The sequence below is a fragment of the Eschrichtius robustus genome, chromosome X, assembly GCF_028021215.1.
Source record: "Eschrichtius robustus isolate mEscRob2 chromosome X, mEscRob2.pri, whole genome shotgun sequence".
NCBI lineage: Eukaryota > Metazoa > Chordata > Mammalia > Artiodactyla > Eschrichtiidae > Eschrichtius > Eschrichtius robustus.
The window spans coordinates 7,827,837-7,841,724 of NC_090845.1; the positions used below are offsets into that span (position 1 = coordinate 7,827,837).

Sequence of the window (13,888 nt, forward strand, 5' to 3'; positions counted from 1 at the left end):
CCCACCAGGTCGTGGCTGAGTGACACAGGTCGCCTCCAGGACGTCCTGCCTTCAAACCCTGTCCTAAGGCCCTGCAAGTTCCTTGGTCATAGTTGTCTTGCCCGAAGATTTTTCTTGTGGAACTGAAATTCAGAGAGGAATCATGGTAGGGAGAGGGACGCACGTACTCAACGCTACTCTCGCCCTGACCAGCCCTGCGCGTGTCTGCTGGTCTCGGCTTTTGTGACGCTCACCCCCCCTTTCTCCTCCACCTCCTGCTCCTTCCCCCACCCATCTTCTTCCAGATTTCTCTGTGTTGGGGCCCCAGGGTTCTGTCCTCAGCTGTTGGTGGGTCTGTTTTCTGTGTAGGAGGCCTGCATCCCCATTCCTCCCGTTTTTAAATTCCTTCCGCGGCTGGTCAGCCCATGAGCAGGCCACCTTTCCCCGGGTACCCTCCCCTCACCCCAGCCAGCTGCCCTGCCCACCGACCCTCCGCCTGGACGGCCCCTTGGCCTCCCACCCGGGGTGTGCCAAGACGTAAGCTCTCCACCACGTAACCTTCACCTCGGCTATGTGTGGCTGAGTGTGTAATCTTGGTGGGGTGGAAACTTATTTACGATCTGTTATTATGTTGGGATAAAAATGTCTAGACTTGGAAACCGGTTGTGAACCGAATGATTTGCTTCACGTTTTAGTTAGGAGTGCTCATTTTGTTTATGCTGTTGACTTGCAGTGAATAATTGCTTTATTAACCTAGGAAAAGTTCAGCTGTCCTTGGGTTCGGGCAGAGACTTGAGGAAAGTACCACGTGGTTTGAGAGCTGAGCCTGTAAGTTGCTTCGTTTCCAGCTTTGTAACGACCAGAGGAGACACGTTTACGGCTTTAGTGCTTTGTGAGGTTTGGAACGGATTTTTAGGTTAGCCCTGGCAAACAGTCAGAGCAGCAAACTTCCAAACCTGTACACCTCTGTGCCCATAAGCATTCATCTTTTTCACTAGTTTTCCTAGCAGTTTGTAAAAATAATGGCTTTTTGGTGTGAAACAGGGGTTGGCAACTTTTTTTTAATAACAAGCCAAGCAGTAAATATTTTTGGCTTTGTGGGTCAGACTATGCTGTTCTCTCCTGTAGCAGTGTATAAACAAATAGCTCTGGTTGTATTCCAGTAAAATTTTATTTACAAAAACAAACAAACAAAAGGCAGCTGGCTGGATTTCACTCATGGGCCACAGTCTGCCGAGCACTAATACCGCAAACAGGTTGGTTAATTGATGGGTGACTTGATGCTGAGTTGGATTATTACTGTATAGGGAAGACGAGGGTGAGTATTTAAAGATTAAGATTTCTCAGGATAAAAATCATAAAGTGCTTTTAAGGAGTCAGTCAACACACATTCATACATACGTGTTTAACACTGAGTAAGGAGTATTTTACATACCCAGCATGGTGTAATAATCTAGGGCTGTAATGAAAGGAATCAGATACTCGGTGTCAGCAAGGATGTGGAGAAATTGGAGCCCTCCGATGTAAAATGGTGCAGCTGCTTTAGAAGGCAGTCTGGCAGGTCCTCACAATGTTCGCCATAGCTGCCGTACGACCCTGCCATTCTACTCCTACGTGTACACCCAAGGGAACTGAAGATGCACGCGCATGCACAAACTTGTACACCAGTGCTCACAGCAGCATTAATAGCCAAAAAGTAAAAAACAACTTCAATACCCATCACCGATGAACGGATAAATAAAATGTGGTCGGCCCATACGATGGAGTATCCTTCGGCCGTAAAAACGAATGAAGCTCTGACACGGGCTACGACATGGATGCACCTTGAAAACCTGAGTGAAAGAAGCCAGACACAAAAGGCCACCTATCGTATCATTTTGTTTATATGAAATATCCAGAGTAGGCAAACCCTAGACGCAGAGAGCAGATGCATGGTTGCCAGGGGGTGGAAGGATCAGGAAGTGACCACTGACAGGCACGAACGAGGTTTCTTCTGGGGTTAGGACACTGTTCTAAAATGGGTGGTGGTGATGGTTGGACAACTCTGTGAATATACTAACAAGCCATTCGTTTATGTTTATACGGGTGAATTGTGTGATAACCTGAATTATATCTAAATACAGCTGTTACGGAAATAACTAGGTGCAGGATTAATCTATGAGAAATAACTAGTAAATAATAAAAAAAAAATCCATCATTATTTTTTGGAGGAAGGAGATCCAGAAAGTGAATCGGTATTTCTGGCTCTGCTATTTCTGGTGTGTTTCTGAGAGCTCATGCGCTTTCCCGCCCCTCCGTGAACGGTAGACCTTGCGGAGGCAGACCAGGGGAGGGATGCATCCCTGGTCTCCCGCTGGGAATCAGGGCCCAGGTGGGTCCCTTCACCCCTGGGTTGTCCTGAAGCCAGTCTGAAAAAACCTGTGGGTGGCATGTGTCACGGGCATGTTGTATTCCTGGCCGAGTCCTGGGGGCTTGTTTGCTTGTTCAAGAGGCTCACGGGACACACTTCTGTGTTGCAGATCGAAGAAGGAAGCAAAGCCGCGGCAGTGGACAAGTTGCTGGCCGGAGATGAGATCATTGGCATCAATGACATCGGTCTGTCGGGGTTTAGACAGGAAGCGATTTGCCTGGTGAAGGGCTCGCATAAGACCCTGAAGCTGGTGGTAAAAAGGTAAGACCTGGGCCTCATGCCTTGTTTACAAACAGAGATGAGCGGGACAGTGAAACCTGGAGTCTGTTGGCTGCGCCGTGTCACTGTGGCAATCCTGATTTGGACTTAAGTCGCGCGCGTGCGCGCGTGTGTGTGTACATGTACATGCATGTACACTTAGGAATCTATCTCTTGGCCAAGGATGAATCCAACATCAAAAATTTTAAAGATGCCTTCTTTTTTTAAAATTAATTTTTATTGGAGTATAGTTGATTTACAATGTTGTGTTAGTTTCTGCTGTACAGCAAAATGAATCAGCTATACATATACAGATGTCCACTCTTTTTTAGATTCTATTCCCATGTAGGTCATTACAAAGGTTTTTTTTTTTTTTTTTTCCAATAGTTATTTATTTTGGCTGCGCTGGGTCTTAGTTGTGGCACTCAGGGTCTTTATTGCAGCACGTGGCATCTTTAGTTGCGGCATGTGGACTTTTAGTTGCGGCATGCGTTCAGGATCTAGTTCCCCAACCAGAGATCGAACCCAGGCCCCCGGCATTGGGAGTGTGCAGTCTTGCCCACTGGACCACCAGGGAAGTCCCTACAAAGTACTGAGTAGAGTTCCCTGTGCTGTACAGTAGGTTCTTAAAAGATTTCTTCTTTTATTACTGTTGACTGTTACTTTTGATTTAAGTGATTTTGAATACTTAAATCTTATTCTTGGCATATGTAGGTGATTTTCTGGCAGTGAGGAAACTGTTTATGCTCCAAATGATGAAATGTCATTGCCTGTGTTGTACACAAGGTGGCAGGCTACCAGGTTTTGGGGTTTTATGCTAAAATAACGTGATGCACATAGACTTAACAGGCCAGCTAGCAGGTGTTTCCAGTGCTGTGCTGAGGTCTGAGGGGACCAAGTGCATATTCCAAGAAAGGAGATTGTGGATAGGAGTTGGGATGATTTGAAGGGGTCGGAAAGTGAAGTTGGGCACGTGATGCTTTTACACACAGGGACTAGAACGGCACTACTGGGCAGCATGGAGGTGTTTTGTAACTTTTTATTTTTATTTTTTGTCCACGCCGCACAGCTTGTGGGATCTTAGTTCCCCAACCAGGGACCAGGAATCGAACCTGTGCCCCCTGAAGTGGAAGTGCTGAGTCTTAACCACTGGACCGCCAGGGAATTCCGGTGACTGGTTTCATATAGAAATAATTCTCGACCTTGTGTTTTACAGTTGGCTAATTCATAGTAAAGGGTTGATGTGCCCCTTTTAGCAGAATTAGTGCAGTCTTTCCAAGGTAGGCTGTAAATTTTATTTTATTTTTTAAAAATTTATTTATTGTTTATTTTTGGCTGCATTGGATCTTCGTTGCTGCGCGCGGGCTTTTCTCTAGTTGCGGCGAGCGGGGGCTCCTCTTCGTTGCGGTGCGTGGGCTTCTCACTGTGGTGGCTTCTCTTGCTGCGGAGCACGGACTCTAGGCGCGCGGGCTTCGGTAGTTGTGGCACACAGGCTTCAGTAGTTGTGGCTCGCAGGCTCTAGAGCACAGGCTCAGTAGTTGTGGCGCACGGGCTTAGTTGCTCCGCGGCATGTGGGATCTTCCCGGGCCAGGGCTTGAACCCGTGTCCCCTGCATTGGCAGGCGGATTCTTAACCACTGCGCCACCAGGGAAGCCTGGCTGTAAATTTTAAAAAGTAAATTGACTCAAGGCCTTCAGTTTTTAGTACAGACTTGATGACATATCCCTGTGGACTTTTTATGTATTTATTTTTGGGGGACCAAAATAGCATCCAAGGAGGAGTCAGAAACGAAGAAGGAAAACATTTCATTCTTTGCCACATTAATGCAGCAGCCTCATTTCTCAGTGGAATAGGCTGTCCTCCTTGTAAATCAGAAAACTGAAGTCTCAGCATGGCCATTTTGGAGCCTTGTGGGGGAGCAAGGGACATGACGGGTGCCATCATGGCGTATAATTTCTTTGAGGTCACCTTATTAAGCCTCCTAAGGCAGGACGTGTGAAGTTCTCGCAGGATTCCATTAGACTTAGTGGAGCGCTGGTGATGGTGAGGGACGCTTGACCCACACAGGGGAGACAGCGGTTATAAACCACCACCTGAAATGTCTCCGTTGCGGGGCTGCCCGAGCCCCCAGAACACACAGCCGGCTCGTTGGCTTACTGTCCGTCTCCCCCACGGGGAGAGCACTGGCTTAGTTGACGCTGTGAGCAAAACTGTCTCGCCAGTTTGCGGCTGCTTACCGCAGTGCCCGATGCGCAAGGGCAGATGAAGGGCTTGGACTTACTGAATCGAATTGATTTGAGCTGCACCGGGACGGGCATCATTGGAGGGCCTGATGGGGCTGCTGACCCTGAGGTGCTCATTCAGTAAAACCTGTCAGTGTGACATCGGCCAGCCCAGGGGAGGCAGCAGCAAATAAAACCGAGCCAGTGACACATCCTGGGGGACAGAATTCAGGATGCATGAATATTTTCACCGGTTGCATCTCACAAGGTAAAAATGAAATGTTGGTCAATGTCAGATCTTATTCTAGGGTGCAAAAAAAAAAGCAGGTGTGTAATAAAGTTGGTTTAGTAACAACAGCTATAAAGAAGGGAATTTGCACCCCAGTAGAAAGTTGGATGAAAGACGCTCATAGGCAGTTCCTAATATGAGAAATGCACATAGGAAACAAGTGTTTAAAAAGACGTTTTTCAAGGAATTCATAGAAAAGACTCTTGACAGGTACAGGTTTCTGGTAACTGTACTACTGAACTGAATGAATAAGCATTTTCAGAACTCTAATGAAAAACTGCTGAACTCATAAAAGTGCTAACAAAAGATCAAGATGAAAGAAAAATTACATGGGACTGAGTGAACTGATGAGGATGATTATAATTTTTGTGACTTTCTGTTTGAATTAAAAAAAAAAAAAAATCCCACAAGGACTCAGAGGCAAAAAACATAGAAATCAATCTTCACTGCAAAGTAAAGGAGCTGTTACAGTGGAGGATTACTGGACTGAATGTCAATATTATGACATAGTATGAGTGTGTTTCGTGTTTGGTAATTGCAATCATTGTTGCTTTTGTTGTGGTCATCCATGTACAATGCTTGGTGTCAGTCTGTTTATCTCTTGTAAAAATAAAATACAGGGCTTCCCTGGTGGCGCAGTGGTTGAGAGTCTGCCTGCTAATGCAGGGGACCTGGGTTCCAGCCCTGGCCTGGGAAGGTCCCACATGCCGCGGAGCAACTAGGCCCGTGAGCCACAACTACTGAGCCTGCGCGTCTGGAGCCTGTGCTCCGCAACAAGAGAGGCCACGATAGTGAGAGGCCCGTGCACCGCGATGAAGAGTGGCCCCCGCTCGCCGCAACTAGAGAAAGCCCTAGCACAGAAACGAAGACCCAACACAGCCAAAAATAAATAAATAAATAAATAAATTAATTAAAAAAAATAAATAAAATACAGTGTATGCGTGTGTTGGGGGGCGGGGGGAAAGATGTTTAACTAGGGATCGACAAGTTTACTTACAAACTAGGTTTTGATTCTCCAGCTGGCCGAGATCTGATGGAATAGCAATGCCCATTGGTGCTGAGATGTGGGGAAACAAGTGCTTATTTGATGTAATGCTGATGAGACTTTCTGGTGAGCGGTTTGGCAACATGTGTCAAAAGGCCTATTTTGGACTCAGAATTTCATTTCTTGGATCCTAGATATTCAGCAAAAGGAAATGACTGAAGTGAATTAGGGACCATCCATACTGCAGAGTGCTGCCATTATAAATGGTGTCAGCCAAATGAACTTATCTACGAAACAGAAACAGACTCACAGACACAGAGCACAGACCGGTGGTTGCTAAAGCGGGGTGGGGGGTGGGGGAGGGATGGATTGGGAGCTGGGATTAGCAGATGCAAACTAGTATATATAGAATGGGTAAACAGCAAGGTCCTACTGTAGAGCACAGGGAACTCTAGTCAACATCCTGTGACAGACCGTAATGGAATAGAATATGAAAAATATATATATATATGTGTGTATAACTGAGTCTCTGCTGTACGGCAGAAATTAACACATTATAAATCTATACGTCAATAAAAGTTTTTAAAAAGAATACAAGTGCTATTACAAAATAAAAAAATGGTGTCAGTGGGCTTCCCTGGTGGCACAGTGGTTAAGAATCCGCCTGCCAATGCAAGGGACACGGGTTCGAGCCCTGGTCCGGGAAGATCCCACATGCTGCGGAGCAGCTAAGCCCGTGCGCCACAACTACTGAAGCCTGCACGCCTGGAGCCCGTGCTTTGCAACGGGAGAGACCACCGCAATGAGAGGGCCGCGCACCGCAGAGGGGACTGAGAAAGCCCGCGCGCAGTGACGAAGACCCAACACAGCCAAAAATAAATAAACAAAATAAATTTATTTAAAAAAAAAATGGTGTCGGTATTTCCTGACATGGAAAGATGCCCCTCAAAGTCCAGTTGAGTGGAACACATACAAGCAGTTATAGAACTGTATAGGCCCCATGAAATAAAGTTTTAATTTTTAATTGTGGTAAAATACACGTAACAGAAAACTTACCGTCTTATCCATTAAGTTCACAGTCTTAAGTGTATTACTTCTCTGATAATAAAAATGTCGAGCTCGTTGCACTTTTAAAGAGGGAGAGGCCTTTGGGGTTCCGTGTGATGTGTTCACAGGACTCAGCAGGAGGTTTGGTCCCCAGGAGGCAGTCAGCTGTGCTCTGTTCTGGGCGGCGCCCCCAGAAGGCTCTGTTTATTGCTCTGTGATCAAAACAGACAGGGTCACCCTAAGGGGCGGGTGCTGGAATGCCGGCTACAATTACTCCAAGAGTGACTTTTTATTCCGCATTTATGAGTACTTAGAGTAACACATGGCCGTGGGAAAACATTCACTTTGGAACGGGAATTGGGTGGGATACATCAGCCTTTCTCCCAACCCCTCATCCTCCCATTTTGCCCCTCCGGAGAGCGGCTGTGTCAGTACTAACCTCTTAGGTTCCCTTTTAGAAACAGGTACCTAGTCGTGTGTTACACACGAAAATGGGGGCCGGTCCAGGTTGAGTGCTCTGACTCAAGGTTTCTCCTGACCCCGTGCGGCTCCACGGTCTGGATGCTCTGCTGTGTGTCTAGCAGGTCCTCCGTGTGTGGGCATTTACGGTGCTTCCGGCGTACAGCAGACAGTGCTGCGGTGTGACGCTTTTGTACCCGAGTCCACATACACGTGCGTCTAGGTCGTCCTGATCCATTCCTAGCGTGGGAGGTTTTGAGGCAGAAAGAACCTGCATTGCGAAGTTTGCTTTTGCTGGCTTTGTGGATGTGACAGGTGGACAGATGCTTTTATCGTTTAAATGGGCATTTCTGTCATTATGACCGAGGTTGGGCATCATTCCATGTGTTCAGAAGCTTTTTTTTTGAATTCGAGGAACATAGTTAAGGATCTAAAAACCGGATGATGTGAGTTCTGTTCGGAGTACACACCATGAGAGCTGGGGGTGGAAGGAGAGAGAAGGCCTGGGGGCCCGGCCCGCTCGCCTTGGAGCTGACTGCGTATCCAACAGACTTGTGGGGAGACGGATCAGACCTTGGCTGTGAAGGGTTGATGGGAGCCCTGGTGTAGGATCCCACTTTTGTAATCCGCATACCCAGTTCCCCTTTAAGTGAGGAGTGTGCAGAATGATTATCTGGTTTAGATAGAGCTTAATATTCGAAGTAACACGTATAACCCAATATAAAGCCAAACCAAGCAGTTTGTCCAAATGGTTTTTTTTGTTTTTTTCCAAGCACACTTTTAAAAACAAACTTAGGGGGTTTCCCTGGTGGCGCAGTGGTTGAGAATCCGCCTGCCAATGCAGGGGACACGGGTTCGAGCCCTGGTCTGGGAAGACCCCACATGCCGCGGAGCAGCTGGGCCCGTGAGCCACAACTGCTGAGCCTGCTCATCTGGAGCCTGTGCCCCGCAACGGGAGGGGCCGCGATAGTGAAAGGCCCGCGCACCGCGATGAAGAGGAGTGGCCCCCGCTTGCCACAACTAGAGAAAGCCCTCGCACGAACCGAAGACCCAACACAGTCCAAAAAATAAAATAAATAAATAAATAAAGTAGCTATTAAAAAAAAAAAAATTGGAGTCATCAAAAATATTCTTAAAAAAAAAAAACAAAAAAACAAACTTAGGCGTTTTCAAATATTTTAAAGATAATTTTGGATTAAATTTTAATACTGTGTGTGGGTATTGTTTGTAACTATTAGAAAAGTCTGAAACGGTGGTTTTGCCTAGAAATATGAATAAAATTCTACAGAATGGTTAATTAGTTGATACTAGGATCTGTTGCTGTCATCTGGCACATGGTGACTTACTGTTTTAAGTACTGAAGACGCACATAATAAGGACTTTTAAAACTCCATACTGGGGCTTCCCTGGTGGCACAGTGGTTGAGAGTCTGCCTGCCAACGCAGGGGACACGGGTTCGCGCCCTGGTCCGGGAAGATCCCACATGCCGCGGAGCGACTAAGCCCGTGCGCCACAGCTACTGAGCCTGCGCGTCTGGAGCCTGTGCCCCGCAACAAGTAGAGGCCGCGATAATGAGAGGCCCGCGCACCGCGATGAAGAGTGGCCCCCGCTCGCCGCAACTGGAGAAAGCCCTCGCACGGAAACGAAGACCCAACACAGCCAAAAATAAATAAATAAATAAATGAATTTAAACTCCATACTAACTTACCATTTTCCTTATTACAAAGGCACCAGTGAGTGCTTTTAACATGATTTCTCTTAAATCGGTGACATGTTTTCTTCTCTGTCTAAATCTAAATCTCACCATTCTCATCTTTCTTTATCCCTAGGCAACCACTAATCTGACTTGTATCTCAGAGATTAGTTAGCATTTTCTAACCAGTGTTGTACGTAGAACTCCGAAATGGATCATGTCCTCTTTCTTTTTAATATATATATATATATAAGTTTATTTATTTATTTATTTGGCTGCGTGGGGTCTTCGTTGCTGCGCGCGGGCTTTCTCTGGTTGCGGCGAGCGGGGGCTGCTCTTTGCTGCCGTGCGCGGGCTTCTCATTGCGGTGGCTTCTCTTGTTGCGGAGCACGGGCTCTAGGCGCACGGGCTTCAGTAGTTGTGGCTCGCGGGCTCTAGAGCGCAGGCTCAGTAGTTGTGGCGCACGGGCTTAGTCGCTCCGCGGCATGTGGGATCTTCCCGGACGAGGTCTCGAACCCGTGTCCCCTGCATTGGCAGGCGGATTCTCAACCACTGCGCCACCAGGGAAGCCCTGGATCATGTACTCTTAAAAAAAAAAAAAAAAAAGGTGTTTAGGTTATGAAGGCACTCTGTAGTTAATTCATAGACTGAGCCACCCAACACATCAATATCAAATGTTGCCCTACCTGAGGATCACCAAATGATAAATGAGCTGCCTGAACCCTCAACTACCTGCCCAGCCCAGGCACCTTAAGAAGGGGTGGCTTTTCTGACGAAGATTGAAAACAGCTTAGGGTCCTGAGGGCCAGAGTGGTCAGTGCAGGCTTGGTTTTGCTCGGAGGTTCTGGGAAGAGGCGTGTACGCGCCTCGGTGTGAAACACATACCCGTGGTTTTATGAACAAAGTGGGCATCGTGGGTCGCATCCTGACTCCCTCCCGCCGGTGACAGCTGCTGGGTGTGCTTGTCTTGCTTCAGCCTGTGCGGCGAGCAGGGCACCCAGCGGCCAGGCGAGGGTGGCGGCGGGCTGGCTTCACAAGGCGGGGGCGTCTGGTTTCACGGGGCACGGGCACCGCGTATCTTGTCACCGTTTAGAAGCCGGGACTGGGAGAGCGCGGTGCCTTAGGAGACAAGGACCCAGATGACTGTCTCTCCCCAGCCACGTTTCTTTCCCAGACAGGTGAGAGCCAGCGCTGCCTTCCTCCCAGAGTTGTGTCGGCTGGAAACAAAGAAGGGTAACAGGAAGCCGCCCTGGTGCACACGTTCTCCTTTAAGATGTCCAGGTGGTATCCTGGCATCTGCCCGGGAGTCAGAGGAACGGGGGGGCCAGCAGGCGCAGCCCGGCCGTGCCTCCCCGGCACCTTGTCCTTCCCTCTCTGCTTGGCCGAGGACGTGCTGCTTGCAGGAAAAGTGTGGGAGGATGTGGTAGCCTCTTCTTCTGTGTCTGTCTCTCTGTGTACTTGTCGCCTGCACTTTCTTCTCCGGGGTCGGGCCCCTCCCTGGAGATCCTGATGGGCAGGTGTGGGATGGATCTGGGCGCTGGTATTTCCCTGAGGGCCACGGGCTATTTTGCTGGGCAGCCGCAGTGCTCATACCGCTGGCTTAAGCAAATGTGCTTGGAAAAGGTTAAGACCCGACACCGGGTCACTCGAACCCTTTTCCTGATTAACGCAGGCGTCGGTAAGCCCCTTGCTGTGGGAGACGTGCTGAAGTAGGGGACGCTTCTCGCCCGGTGCTGGGTTAAGGCCGTTGCTGTCCGATGTAAAATGCTCACTAAAAGCTCCGTGTGCACAGCACCGGGATACCATCCACTGTCCTCCGTTCACAGGGAAGTTACCATACGTTCAGCTCCTAAAACATACATGGAATTTCAAGCACCGTAGGGAAAATTTCTCTCAAGTGTCAGGCCATGAATTATATTGTATAGCTTGTAATGACTCTTTTGGTCTTTCTTCCAAACGTATATGGTAATATTAGTCTCGTTTACAGTGAACTCGGCCTGCCACTTCATCGTTCGTGTCACTCCTGAGCCGTCCACTGCTGCGAGCAGTTTTTATGCCAGAGCCACATTATGCGTAGGGTTGACGCATGTTTCCTGCCTCTTTGCCGGAGGCCTTAAACCCTTCCATGACTCCGCTTACGTCCGCTAAGCTTGCCTTCAGGAGGAGATTAACACCCGAGGATGGAGGTTCGCTGCAGGAGGCCGTAAGGGGTGGCCACACGGGGTGGCGTGGCGACACATCTGAAGAAAGGAGGTGTCTGGTCTAGTGACGGCACGCATGCCTGCTAGGAGCAAGTTTCTTGCCACGTGCGTGGGCTTCTGGACGTCACTGAGGTGCAGTGAGTTCTGCACCAAGCCAGTGTCGTGCCGGGCTCCCCTCTGCTGCTGGCTCCTTGGAGCTGTCCTAGGGCAGGCGGCTCTGTGCGTGGCCCCAACGTGGATGAGCGCAGGTGTTCCTGAAGCAGCTAGAGGAGAGGGATGGGTAGGACGTCAGCAGGTTGTGTCCCTCCTGCTTTTCCCTCCTCCCCACTTCCTCTCCTTTCTCTCCCCTCCCCACCCCCCACCGCCAAGAGCTCTTCCTGGGGCAGAAACTGTGTGTTCCCACAGAGGGTGTGTCTTTCTTACTGGGGATGCTGGTGGGTGCTGCTTTTGGAGGGTGGTCTGAGATTGATTGTTCAAATTTCAGGGGAAAAGTGTCTGCTTTGAGCATTTGCGGGATTGTGGCTGTTTGCTACTGTGCTTACTTTCTTCTTAAAACACTAGACCCAGAGGTTTATCCTGGACAGACGCCGACTCGTTTGGGCTGTTTGCCATTCTTGTTTTTATGAAATAAAATCAGGAGGGAAAGAAAGCCACATAGAGCAGAATTGTTGTATTTGGGGAAAGGTTGCTTCTATTCAGATGTAGATTTAGTGTATGGCTTAACCAACTTAATCAGTTGAATCTCTAGGTGAGATGTTTCATATTCTAAGCCAAGTAGAGACTGGTAAACAGTTATGATTTTGTTTTTCATTAGAAGGCATGCAAGTGATGTTGATATAATTTAGTTTGGAAACGCTGATGGTTTCTAATATATTAAGGCATGCAGAGAATGTTTCACGTAATTTCGTTTCTATACTCTCACGTGTAAGACTCACCAGCTCTGTCGCTAATCCTTAGGGCTACTCGTACTTAGTTATGTTAATGGTTGCACGTTTGAGTGTCTGGGGTGTCTTTACCAAAAAACCCATTCTGTTTACGTGTAGCCAAGAAGCTGCATCGGTGCCTTTCTGAAAACTGGGGGCATGTACCGTGACCTCGGGTGGTTTGGACAAAGCGTTTTTAGTACTGGTAGCGCTGGGTGAGATAGTCCCCTCACCCCCCTTTGCAAAAGTGAACGGGAAAATAGCCAAGCCATTTGGGTCTGCTCCAATCCTGCCTGCGTTCATTGTGTGACATTTCTACGCGGTCTTTCCTGCTAATGCACCCGGGGAACGCCAGAGGCCGAGACAGGCGTGCACTTGCCCTTGCTGGGAGACAGATAAGGGGTGCCCCGGCCTCGTGGGGCGGAACCTTGATGCTTTTATCCCGTGTGAATGCTGCTACTCGGCCCTGGCATTGGTTTAAAATGCAGCTTTGATGTCTTGTATCAGTTTCAGCTGTTTAGGTCATTTGGGAATTTTCATCTTTACCTCTTTCTCCTCGTGAATAAAGGCAGGAACTCCTGGACTCTTATCCCATTTTATCAAGGGTGATGTCACCACCCACAGCATCGTGTTGTCAGATCAGTGCCGGGGGGGAAAAGAACTCTGCCGTTCACAGAGTGGTCTGACCTCTGTTTTTATTCGTTCAGGTAATGTGTGTTGGAAGCGCTCCAGCCAGGCGGCTGAAGTCATACCCATAGGTCCTGCCCTCGGGGAGCTGGCAGCTGAGGGGGCTGATGGGCACGGACAGGAAAAGCTCTAACAAGTGGTGGCTCTGGCGGAAGGAAGGAGGGCTGGAGCAGAGCTCAGCAGTCAGGCTGTCCTTTGAAGGCTGAGCCAGGTTTGAGACACAGACGTGGACCTAAGTCAGTGGTGCCGGGACCTCCTAAAGAGGCTGGCAGAGCGGATGGGGGAAGGGAGGAAGGGTAGCTCGGGGCTAGAGCAGCGAGTCTCAGACCTGAGCTCGCCTCTGAATGACCTTGAGGGCTTGTGCAAACAGGCGTCCCGCCCCAGCCTGTGCCCCTGCGATGCCAGTGCCGCCCGGCCCGGGGAGCAGATCACAGTACCGCGGTGGGGGGGCGTGGGCTTCACTCCGTGGCAGCTGGGAGCAGCTGAGGGTGGTGGGGTGAGGGTAGGAGCTGCCAGAGCTGAGTTGCAGGGAGACTGGTGTGGTAGGAGGTAGAGGCAGCTCGGGAGAGGGAGAGGCCGGTCAGCATCTATCCTCTAGAGGCTTGACCGGAACAGGAAGGAAGCAGCAGCTCAGGGCAGGCTACATTTTGTGTCTGTAGGGCTGTGCTTTTTATGTGTTTGTTTGACTTTCAAAGAATAAAAAGGGTGTTTGCAGTTGTCGCCCTCCTCCAGCCC

The 13,888-nt window shown here is 49.0% G+C and overlaps 1 protein-coding gene across 13 annotated transcripts in view; it reads left to right on the forward strand.

Moving 5' to 3' along the window:
- SHROOM2 (shroom family member 2) overlaps positions 1–13,888 on the forward strand; it is a 168,501-nt gene that overhangs the window by 93,510 nt on the left and 61,103 nt on the right. For all 13 annotated transcript variants that reach the window (XM_068532936.1, XM_068532943.1, XM_068532946.1 and 10 more), the window contains one exon: positions 2,499–2,650. In XM_068532936.1, the coding sequence (XP_068389037.1) occupies positions 2,499–2,650 (152 nt within the window). The remainder of the gene's footprint in view (positions 1–2,498; positions 2,651–13,888) is intronic.